This window comes from Pollachius pollachius (assembly GCF_949987615.1).
Source record: "Pollachius pollachius genome assembly, chromosome: 14".
NCBI lineage: Eukaryota > Metazoa > Chordata > Actinopteri > Gadiformes > Gadidae > Pollachius > Pollachius pollachius.
In genome coordinates, this window is record NC_136947.1 from 21,892,958 (window position 1) to 21,905,146 (window position 12,189).

Below are 12,189 nucleotides of genomic sequence, written 5' to 3' on the forward strand. Positions count from 1 at the left end.
CTCATCTCACAATCAGCACACGCATCTCCACATTCTGTTTGAACCGTGGAGACAGAGAGTATATTTTACCAATGAAAATTGTGTCTCATGTTAATCTCAGGAGGGTAAAGATGTCTGCCGCATCTGTGTGCTCACAAGGCTCCATTGGATGCTATGCTAATCAAAGCCTTGTCATGCCGTTAGCCCGTGGCTCTGTTGACAACGGCCCTCTGGGAGTAAGCACTGATTTCCCTCTTGGTCAGAGTCTTTCTCTCTCTCTCGGTGCTCCATACTAGGGAGCCTTCTCCGTCATTGACTGCTACTGCCTGCTGCTGTTTGATGCCGGTCTGAATGTCTCTCTGTAGCCACTGCTCATCCATCACAGTATGTGTGAATGGCAAAACAGCTATGCTAGCAGGCGCATTTTCACCCAGTCTTTTACATACTTGGTAATCCGTGCCAAGGCTTCTCTCTCCCCCTCCCCTCTCTACCACCACTCTGTTTGAAGAATGAGACCTTGTGTTGTGCAGCTCCAGATGGGCTGAACTCAACAACAATCCACCGACTATAACTCTAGTGAGACGGATGGCCAGCATGAGAGAAATATTCAGAGAGGTGTAATGAAGAATGAATCGTGGTGGAGAACAGAGAATATTTCTGTCCGCGTAGTAATGACTAAATATTGATGACTGAATGCGTTTCTTGTTCATGGTTCTCCAATTGAAAATCTACAATGAGTCGCTGCTATAACTTGTGAGTGATAAAAACAACATCCAGTTTAATTGCACAGTATACTTACAGAAAACACACAGTGGGGACACAGATGGAGCCAGCTGAACAGAAGGGTTCAGGCTATGCCACAGCCTTCTGAGGAGCCAATGCTACAGGGGGAAAACATTGGACCAATCTTTCTCGGATAGTCGATGTTGCAGACAGGGAATTTTTTTTTCACACCGTGTGTATTAGGCAGTACCCTCTTACATTAGAAAATAGCTGAGCCTGATGGTTCCACTTTAACAACGATACAAAAACAACAGACATGGGCGCGCGGCACTGAGGCCCCTAGCTACAGAGTTTGGTGGGCTCGTACTCCACGTAGCCGGGCTGCCTGGCGCGGTACACCTGCAGGGCCGAGAGGATCCTGGCCACGTCGGCGGCCGACAGCTTGAGTCTGTGGCGGAGCAGGCAGGAGAACAGGTCGGCGTGCAGCCCTCCCGGCGGGGACAGGCGGTTCACCCTGAACCTGAGCTCCACCAGCTGCTGCAGGGCCGAATCCTGGGAGCCCTGGGTGTACGGGTAGTCTATCTGCAGGACCAGGTCCTGGATGGCCTCTGGGTCGAAGTGCACGCTGTACCCCAGCAACTGCATGCTCTTGACCTTCATGTAGCCCATGGCGCCGCCGCCCGGGGGCTCCGTCGCCGCCCCACTGGCCCCTCCGGATGTCCCATTCACGGCACCGTCCCCGACCTCCGCCCCACTGGCCCCTCCGGCGGGGGTCCCGGCGGCCGAGGTCCCCGCCATCCCGGCCTCCCTGGCCCGGCTCCGCAGGTAGAAGTGCACCGTCTCAAAGAAGCTCTTCCAGCGGTTCCCCAGGGTCAGCGTCCAGTTGTAGCAGTCCGACGGCGTCTCCAGCCGGGTGCGCTCCCAGTCGGGGTAGCCGTGCTGGCCGACGGGCACGGTCCAGCTCTCCGAGTGGCTGCCGCCGAAGGGGTTGACGAACAGGGAGAAGGCGGGCTCCACGGTGCTGTTGCGGCTGAGGCACACCGTGACGGCCAGGCCCAGGAGCACGTGCACCCGGTTGGACTTGACCCGGTTGCTCTTGAGCGTGAGCAGCATGCGTTTCCTCCACGACGGGTCGAACCAGGCGTCGAGGCGCACGTCGTTGCTGACGAACACGCCGCGGAGCGCGATGTGGGGGTCGCCGCGCTGCAGCAGGTAGCGCAGCTCCAGGTCCTGCAGGTCGCGGTCGCTCTCCAGGCCCAGGCAGGGCTCCGTGGGGTCGGGCACCGCCGGCCGGCACGTGCCCTGGGCCAGGGTGAAGCCGGCGTTGCAGGCCGAGCAGCGCGTGCGGTTCTCGGCCGAGCAGGAGGCGCACAGGGGACCCTCGCCCAGGGAGCATGGGACGGGGCCCTGGCAGGAGGAGGGCTGGTGGGGTTGGGGGCAGGAGCAGCTGTGGCTGGCCTCGCTGTACACCCCCACCTGGTTGTTCTGGCTGCAGTACAGCAGGGACAGCACGTGGTTCAGCCAGTAGCGCAGAGACCTGGGGGAACAGGCACACAACAGCAGTTTTGGGGTGGGTGTTGAAACACTTCTGTGCTGAAGGAAAGCGGGGCAAGATGGCGTCGTGGTCAGGCTGCAGAAAGGTTCTGGGTTCAAAGACAAATGTTTCCAGTCAACCTTTGGGCAAAATATCGAATTTCCTTCCTGCGTATATAGTGTCATCTTGTTAGAAGTCTACACCGGATATGCCCACAAGAACCAATGAGTCTCCAACCAAAACAATTCTCCAATGTTACAATAAATGTGTAACACTGCAGTCAATCAACATCAATGGTGCTATATATATTTTTAAATCCTAACTGTCATAGCTGGCATATTCTACAAATATACAGCTAATATATTCGCACAAATTGTGAATATATGAGTGCAAGAAAAGCATTTTTTGCACCAGTCCAGTCCCAGTCCAGTCGTGGAACAATTTATGTGGACGAAGGAAAATAAGTGATCAAATAAATAATAATCTGTTGTCACTTATTATGGTTACCTCATGAATGGTTCTTTTAGAACAGTTGTTTAAAAGCAGCAAGACACTGACGGTCGTGCTGTCATACTGAATATTAGAACGGCTGTGATTGCTAAATATGCAATACCTTAATGTTGCTGACTAATTAAAAATTAAGCTAAATGTGTAAAATAATACAATAATTCTATAAACCATATTCTTTCAGCTTTCTTAAATATGGCTCGTACAAAGTCGAGTCTGGTCAACTTTATTTATGTAGCAGATTTATAGAGAAGATTTATATAGCGCAAAGCTCACTAATGACATAAATTGACTGCAAGTTACTTTGTATAAATGCATTTCATAAAGGACTTCATTGTAGTACATACCGCGTACAGTATAGGCATTTCTCCCTCATCTTTTGACATAATATAAGGTTTTATTTATAATTAAATGTCCTGACTATAACAGTAAGTGTGCCTGCAATGAAATGCCAGACTCTATAGCTAAGCAGAACCAAAACAATATAAAATACTAAATCTGTATCTTCTGAATTCTCGTAGAGTGACACAGATGGGTGGATGTTTAGTGCCTGAGCTTGTGCACACACACTCATGTTTGTTCTTATTCATATTTCTGCTTGTTCATTTGCTGTGTCGGTTGTTTCAAGTATTTTGTGCATTTTAAGCAATGAAATGTTTTCAAATAAATACAGATCATAATATATAACAAGATACGAAAATCCCAAAAGATTCATCAATCAAAACTGCTCTCAAAATCCCTTTAGTTAATCAAATACAATGTTAATCAAAAATACATATAAGATGGTATAAGATGTCATTTGATTGTGCACTGGAAAAACACAGCTTTTTTTCTCAGGTGTTTCTGTCAGTTTCCATAAAAGATTTAGCATGAACCTGTGGCAGCCCACAGTCCAAAATGGAAGAAAGTGTGAATGTGTGTTATACGGTCTTGACGAGCCCCGAGCTAAGAAGTTGTGTATAGTTAAAAAATGATGGATAAATAAAATGTTTTGACTGGGCTGTCTGATTGCGCCCTTAGGGCAGCCAGACTAGCCAGCCAGTCGGTCCCGGTTAAAGGCTTTATCCTTGGTGTGTCAGACAGACCTTTCACCTCATCTAATCCAACTACTCTGGCGGTGTATTCTAATAAGGGGGCATTCTCTGTCATATTAGGAGTTGTTTTCTTCTGGTGACGTTTTGGACTACTTGCACTCCCCTCAAGTTATCTAGAGAAGAGGAGGCTGTTAAACATGCCGGACTGACAACAACAAAGCATCCTATATATTTGCACATCAACTGTCTTTATTATTTTATTTCTCCTTGTATTCTTGTTGTGTCTTTTTCCGTTTTCCCTCGTTAGCAAGACTCACTCACACAGAACATTCTTTGACAGACATTAAGCATTTCTGTGACTACATTCAGCTTGGAGTTCTCTCTCCCACGTGGGTATCTTACCTCTCCCTCTGAATGACTATTCTGGGCTGCTTTCGGCACCTCTTGCTGAGGCTGAAGAGCTTGTTAGCCGCACGCCTCGCTTTACTAAATAGCTGATCGCTGCTAGCCTTGAGGTGTCTGTAGCGCTGCAGTAGGCCAGCATTCATCCTCCACAACTGCTCCACCACCGTAGTGTTTACAGCATGATGGGCTGGCAAGTTTCCCACAAAGGCTTGGAACTCGTCTAGTTTCAGGGAAGAAAGAATGAACATGAATAAGTAAAGTTTCCGGCTAGAAGCCGCTGAGTGTTATCCAAAAATCTGTCAATTTCTTTGTTGGTTTGTTTGCCCTGGAAAATGTAATAGGATCAATATGATGAATAAATAATTACAACATGCCATCGTTATTAATTTTCAATTTCTAGGTTTGCCGATTTCCACCAGGAGGGAGAACAAAGCTTTGCTGCCTTTCGCTTCTGGCACGAGATAGACTGTTCACAACGCGCTTAATTAGAGATGAGTGACTTTCATGCACTCCAAACAAGAGGGAGAACTGTGGTAATAGGTTTAATATTAGAAAATAGAAAATCATCCATACTTTTGATGTGCTGTCTCAATGAGGTTTCTTATTTTGACACAAAACTCAATGTGTTACCAACCATTTTATTAAAACCCTAACCCTTATTGAATTTGATTCAATTTGATATGACAGAGTGGCATTTAAACTGTATTGTATCCCTGCAAGGACCTGCCATGACTAGTGGAAATGTGGAAGAAGAGACTTAAACCGTCATATCAACAAGAAAATTCTAAGTGTTCTCAAGTTTTATTGAACTAAAGCCAAAACAATTGAATGCACTATTTCACAGCAGGTCTGTGTACTAAAGAAAGTGAAAGCCAAAGATGTTGCTTTTTTTGGCCTTACAAAGCTGGATGGTGGTCCCCAACATTTTTGAGGGTGGTTTTTAGTGACGTCCCCCCCTCACCGTAAAGCGCTATATAAACTCAATGATTATTATTACTTTTTATTATTATTATTCTTAGAATGTCCTTTGTTGGGAATACTTTCTGTTAAAAGCCCTACCTCAGTGCACCTCCTAAATGCCAACTAACCCTGAGCTACTTTGCACCCTGTCAAGTTGTTCTAATTTTATTGTGCGCTTTCTCAGCCACCCTTCAAAGTCAGTTAGTCACATTACTAAACTAACCAATATTAAACATGTAACGATGTTCAAAGCCAAAACAAGTGTAAAATCACCGCACAGACACATTGAGCGATGTGCATCGAGATCCCCATCATGGACCCACCAGATTGCTGGAACTCCAGGTTGCTGAGGGTCCAGGCGTCCCTGATTCCCCTCAGGCTGGCCTCCAGGGCCTGCAGGTCCCCCAGGGGACAGTTACACTGGGGGAAGGCCGCGCTGCACTGACACCAGCAGTCACTGGCCCGGCACACGAACTGGCCTCTGGACTTGCAGCCGATGTAGTTGAGGGCAGCCTGGATAAAGCGCCCTCTCAGGTACGGTGGGAGGACCATCTGCATCCCTGATGGACGGGAATTCAACTGGGTCTTACTTCATCTAATTCAACGTTATTTCTAGACAGCTTTTCTCTACAAAACATGTTAATATGACTGATGCCCTTGACAAATTCAGCGATGTGGCTTAAGCCATTAGGCGAAAGACATGAATAATGCCGTATCATCTCCATAACTGAACACTTTCCCAGTCTTCCCAGTTTCATCCACCATGTCGCTGCAGACTTTGTGGATCAAACCTAGCCAACCTATGATGATGATGATGCATGTGAGAAGATACATCAGGTTATGATTCGATACATGTACTACAAATGTAACAATGCAATGCAAGCATAGAGCTAAGATATTATTTTCTTATTATAAACCTGTAGAGACATAAAAACAACCTTAGATAAATTATTGGTGAAAAGCATAAAAATGTATATCGCATACAAACAAAAAAATAATATTACAATGCTGCAATGACTTTCTACACTACCCGTAAATAAAATAGCATTATTGTTGTTTTGAAAAGTGTGGTGTATCTATATCTCAGTGTCAAAACCAGGGGCCCTGAGTGTCTCTCTGTTACCGCAGTCATTTATATGAACAAGAGGGTTTTGTTGTTCTTTTGCCGCAGCTCAGAAAGGCATACAAAGTAAATTGACTGTGTTTCCCTCCTGCACTTTAGAACTTTAAGTGTACCTTGAAGCAGAACCTTGTTTTCCGGACTGTGCACCAGCACCGAGCTCACCGTATCCAGGTTGTCATAGTTACTACATCCAAGAGGCCCCGTTCTTGTTTCGGTCACCTAAGAGCAAAATATTTCAAATGTTTTGGTAATGGTTTTGCTGCTGGCATCTGTAGCATTACATATGGTATCCACACTTGTGCAATAAATCCAATGCAAATGCAAAGCCAGAGTCCAAGTGGTGTATTCGTAACCAAAATCAATTCTTAGATCTATACGGCATATGTATAGATATAAACGGCAGTGTATGAAATTATTCCTTCAAACATTTACCTCTAACCATCTCATCAAGGATATATCAGGAAAGAAGTAATCTAAAAGGTCTCAACAAGTACACCTACCGAAGGAATTATGATTCAAAGTCCATTTTAATATTGGATGCAATCAGTCCAAAGGAACCCTCATGAGCTGGGTCATTAGAAATGCTTGTGTGCTGAGGTGGATTAATGTGGTCAGATCAAAACTTAGAACAAAATCTAAATCCACTGCCTTAAATATCCTTAATGATTTCAGTTTGGACTTCAACTGATTGGCTCGTGTTTTATTGAATTATCATCTAAATAACAGGTGGTTATGTAAGGGATAATGTATAGAACGCTGGCGACGTTCTATACATTATCCCGCTTATTACACGGCTACTTGCCAAAACAAAAAAAAAAACTTCACATGGTGTGTCTTTTTTACAATTTATTCGTTACCAGCATTCGTAGTGTTGATCAGCAGAGAAATAGTCCGCCAAAGACGTTGACGTCGCTTAGCAACCGAAGATGCTGGGGTTGACAAGTTACCGGACTACTTGAGGAGTGATACCAAAGACGTCATTAGAGGCAAAAAATCTTTTGTTTTCCTTGACAGCGGTCATTTATACCTAGCAACGGTGAATTATCAAATATAATTATCAAATATAATTCACCGCCGGACGTTGTGAAGGGCCCATGCAAGTGAACGGAGCGTTCCACGGCATTGAGAAGACCCTTGTAATAATTTACATTAACGGATATAGAATCCTTTTCTTTTCCTCTTCCCTCTCCAATCGTTTTAAACTCTTTCCTCAAATACAGGGGCGTAGGAATGAGTTTAACATTGGGGGGGGACACATATCGGAAACCTGACAGATCCGGTATAATTTTTAGGTGGGACAAATGCGCCTGTCTCCGATATTGGAGGGGACACGTCCCCTACGCCCCCCCCGGTTCCTACGCCCTTGCTCAAATACACACATGCGTGCACACGTGCACACATGGACACACAAACACAAACACACACACACACACACACACACACACACACACACACACACACACACACACACACACACATAAACGCACACAGACAGCAACACCGCTAATGACTGGAAGCCAAGCTTGCTCAGAAATTAATGGAATAATATTACAAATCCATCATTTTGATGCATGGCCCTAAACTGTAGGAACACACTCTTGGCTGGGTGCGAACACTTGTCCCGATCACTGGCTATTTAGTACAGCATCCAGGTATCCCCCTCAAAGTGACTAATGCGTGCACTCTAAAATGGGTGTCGAGCGATAAAAGAGATGAAATAGGACGAGCAAACTACTTTTCTGTTCCACTTCTCCCTCTGCCTCCTTTCACACCAGAAACTCTGCAGTTCATGAAGTGAGGCAAGCTGATTCCCCCCATGTACAAAACACCCTTTGTCTGGTGTTATTGAGCAGAACATTTAGTTTCAATAGTCTGCAGGAGAAGCCTCTTGAGGTATGAAGATAGAGAACATTATATTGTGATTTAAAAACCTGCTAGTGCACAACTACCAAATAAATGCTACACATTGGGACAGCCGTACTCTCATGCCCATTTTATCTGGAAAATATGACCTCCCGTTCTGCAGCATGAGCACTGCCTGAAGTCCTCAGAGCAAACACCTCCACCCTGCCCTCACGTACCCGTATGGCGGTGGATGCGATCTGGAGGTGGTGCAGCCTGCGCAAGGTGCTCTCTCTGTCCGTAAAGTAGGAGGCGGCCAGCTGATACAAGGTCTCCAGGGTAACGGGACCGGTGGCGTTGACCCCGTGCCCACCGCCGACGAACTCACTTCCTGCCGACGAAGGCTCCTGGCTCAGTTTCCTCTTGTCCACGAATATGGTCAGAGACTCCTCCCCTAGGTGGATGGTAGAGAGCAGCAGCCGCCGAGGCCCGGTTAGCGCACTGGGGGTTAGCCCGGCGCGGCGGTGCTGCAGTGCTGCAGCGCGACCGGCGCGGAAGCGTGTGATTAGACGGTTTCAATCAGTCAAACTCCTTAGCGGTAATGAGATGACTTAGGGCAGATAATCAGGCTCTCTTAAACAATCTTTTACTTGTCGCTTAATAATTAATAGCAAAAGGCGACATACCCCCTGGGACAACTTTAAGAGCTGCAAGAAAGGGAAGTGTACCGAGGCGGGATTCAGGATTCAGTAGTCATTGCGACATTTAAATGTGGTCATTAAAATGCGCAATGTTGAAATCAAAATGAGCTAAGTGAACCTCCCAATGTTGTCTGTAAAAGACACAAGCTAAAGAAAGATAGTGGCTTCTTTGAAGCCTTGAGCTAACCTTTTTCAGTCTAATTAACCATCCAATTAATGTCTGGATACAATGAGTATGATTCATACCATGTGAGTCACACACACACACACACACACACACACACACACACACACAAACACACACAAAATAACGAACACATGAACACACACATACAAAGATACACACACACACGAAGAAACATAGACACACACATACATACATAAATACACACACACACACAAAGACAAACAAGAAACACACACAAACATACACACATACAAAAGAAACACAAGCAAATGCTGAGAGTGTGCGCGCTGTACCTCCGAGCGTCGCTGAGAGGATGAAGTGCGTCCCGTACTTCCTGATGATGTTGTCGGTGATGGCCTGGAGGCTTGGCCGCCGACCCAGCCGGCGGATTGCCTGCGCGAACTCAGGGTCGAGGGGCGGCGCGGGAGACCCCCGGACCGCAGAGACGCCCGGCTTCTCCACCGCCAGGCTGTTGACCTTCCATCGACCAAACTCCCTGTGAGGAATCAACAGCCCCACACACGCACACATGCAAATGAACACACATGAGTAAAACACGACCTGAAGGAGACTGGGGATTCATAGCTGATATGCAAAGCGCCGCAGGAGGCGGAACCTTTCCCCCCGCCTTATGTCTCACATGCTGATGATACATGTTAGGAGGAGAACAACCAACCTGTTGTTTGACCGAATTCATCTCCCAAGGGGACGTCTCCTCATTATAGGGAGGACTAGATAGAATCGGTGGGTTCAAATAAGATATCAACCCCTTGAACTCATCAGCAATTAAAATGCGGCATTTTGTGTATGCAATTTTTGGAATTCATGCCCGGAATGTTAACATATATACAAGCGTGTTGTGCTGCACATGTGAATCAGGCAGCCGAGGCGTCATCACTTCAAAGGGTTTCGTGAGACATTTAGGTTGAGAATGCTTCTTGTGACTGTCGGTGGATTTTCCTAAACTCAAATTTGGATTAAGCGGCATTGTTATCTTCTCACTTTCAAGGGGGGATTTTTTGGTGTTTAAGAGATTAAACCGCAGCATGTTGTGATCTCTGAATACATCAGACTGCTTAATGACCGTAAACTGCTGGGCACGGCGAGTTTTCAAGAAACCTTTAAGGAGCCAACCCTCTCTATATTCTACGGCAAGGATAAATACATGCAATAAGTTGTGTCATTATGTTTTATATGTTTTCATACAATACTTCTTGTTTTTACATCTTGGGTAATGCTTTACAGTAGTGTTCAAATATCTGCAGCGCATGACAAAAAACCTGGCCTTTTTCTACTAAGACATGCTGTGAATGGTGACATGAGTTAATCAGCAAATAAAACAACCAAAAGATCATTTACTTTATAACTTGTTGGGATGTTACCATCCATCTGATTAGTCTTCTCAGTGAGTGACAGGTGACAGGCACAATAACTACAGATAAAACTATGCCCATCTCAGCCAATAAAATGACGAGGTTCAAGTTTGTTTAGCTAACCGGCTAATGAAGATCAATAACCACATTAGGTATCACGTTTCAGTCTAATTAGTGTGAATTAGTGTGACAGTGGATAGATCTATATAAGCTATGCTAATGGTACTAACTGTAAACAAGTATCCACAGTACACTATTTTTCCATCATTTTCCAGTCGCTGACTAGTTTTTTAAATAGCCCGACAAAAGCTTAAACTCAGAGGCATATCTTAGCATGCTGCTGTGATCGATGGTTGTGTAGTTGTAGTCTATCAAATTGTCTCGTGTGTAGGGGTAATTTTCATCGTCTTTCTCAGCGGACATTATAGCAAATGGCCTAGATATTGTTAATTTTACCAAAAGTAATCGAACTGCAATTACTACGGTAATTTTCTTATTTAAATTCATGTTGCTAGATGATGGGAGGGTGGCCACAATGTGATTCACATCAGAGTTGCTCATCGTGCTTCATCATTCTAAGGGTGTGTTGGCTAAGACCCTCCACCCTCACTCTACCCCCCGTGTGGAACTCACTGTTGTGCATATTCCCGAACCTTAACCCCTCAGCCTGACCAAACTGTGCAGTTACATGACTTGTGTTATGTCATAAAATGACATTAATGCAAATGTAACCACAACTTGTGAACCAACCAATCTCCAGAGGTCTTGTTTGACCTCAGCTAATGGTGAGGCCATGTCACGATTCTGCTCTTCAAATCTCTGCCATCTTCTTGCACACGTCAAAATGAACACTGCCTTCAGACCTCTGGGAGCCATTATGGGAACATTTCGGGCACACATGGGCTCTCTCTCTCTCTCTCTCTCTCTCTCTCTCTCTCTCTCTCTCTCTCTCTCTCTCTCTATCTCTTTCTGTCTTATTCCCAATCTGTGACTGTTTCTTTCCTACTGACTCTAACTCTCTTTCTCTCTGTTATCTATCCATCTTTGTTCCTTCCCTGTATCTCTCTCATCCCCATCCTCTTGTCATTGACACACTCTGATTCCACGTACCCTCTCCACAGCTCTCATGGGAGGCACTCAAATCACTGGCACGAGACTCCCCAAAAAAAACATCAGCAGGAAAATAATTGGGGAGAATCAGGACCGGCAGTATGTTGAGTGCGTCATTAACGCCGCCATCATCAAAAACAGAAGAGGGCCGGAGAGACTCAACGGAGAGACGATGCATGAGGCATGAGGGCTGTGGAGCCTGAAGCTCAGTCACCAGCATCAACATGATGAAAGGAACTGTCCTACAGCAGCCAAGAGGTGAGCATCTAATCACCTGCCGATGCTGTGACTATGGGGGACAGGCTGTCTGGTACAGTGTCACCATCCATTTCCTGTTTTCTTTATTGGTCTGACATGGTGTCCGTCACTATCCACATCCTGTACCGTTATTGGTTTAATATGGTAGGTGAGTTTCAGAGCGTCTGCATTGGACCGCATTCATTAACGAGACTTGAGAAGATCCGGCGGAATTCATCACAATCACGTCAAGTTCCCCTCACGTCAAGGCGGACACAGGTGAACTTCTCGTCAACAAGGGGGATGGCATACCAAGTGGCGCTTGTGTTCTTCATAGCAGACGAATTCAACGCATGGGATGTCCCCTTATTGATGCAGGCTGACGAGCAAAGGTGCTGAATTTTCTGCAACCAAGGGATTTTGGTCGCCAAATGTAGTTTCATATTTAACAATCTCCAGCCCCTCATTCAAAAT

The 12,189-nt window shown here is 45.7% G+C and overlaps 1 protein-coding gene across 1 annotated transcript in view; it reads right to left on the minus strand.

The window, feature by feature from the left end:
* Positions 1–1,041: 1,041 nt before the first annotated feature.
* Positions 1,042–12,189, minus strand: part of LOC307085956 (BMP/retinoic acid-inducible neural-specific protein 3-like) — a gene marked incomplete at both ends in the record, with an annotated part of 15,058 nt that continues 3,910 nt past the window's right edge. The window contains 6 exons of the mRNA XM_079750911.1: positions 1,042–2,239; positions 4,180–4,402; positions 5,466–5,702; positions 6,379–6,484; positions 8,347–8,561; positions 9,289–9,491. Coding sequence (XP_079607037.1) covers positions 1,042–2,239; positions 4,180–4,402; positions 5,466–5,702; positions 6,379–6,484; positions 8,347–8,561; positions 9,289–9,491 — 2,182 coding nt within the window. The remainder of the gene's footprint in view (positions 2,240–4,179; positions 4,403–5,465; positions 5,703–6,378; positions 6,485–8,346; positions 8,562–9,288; positions 9,492–12,189) is intronic.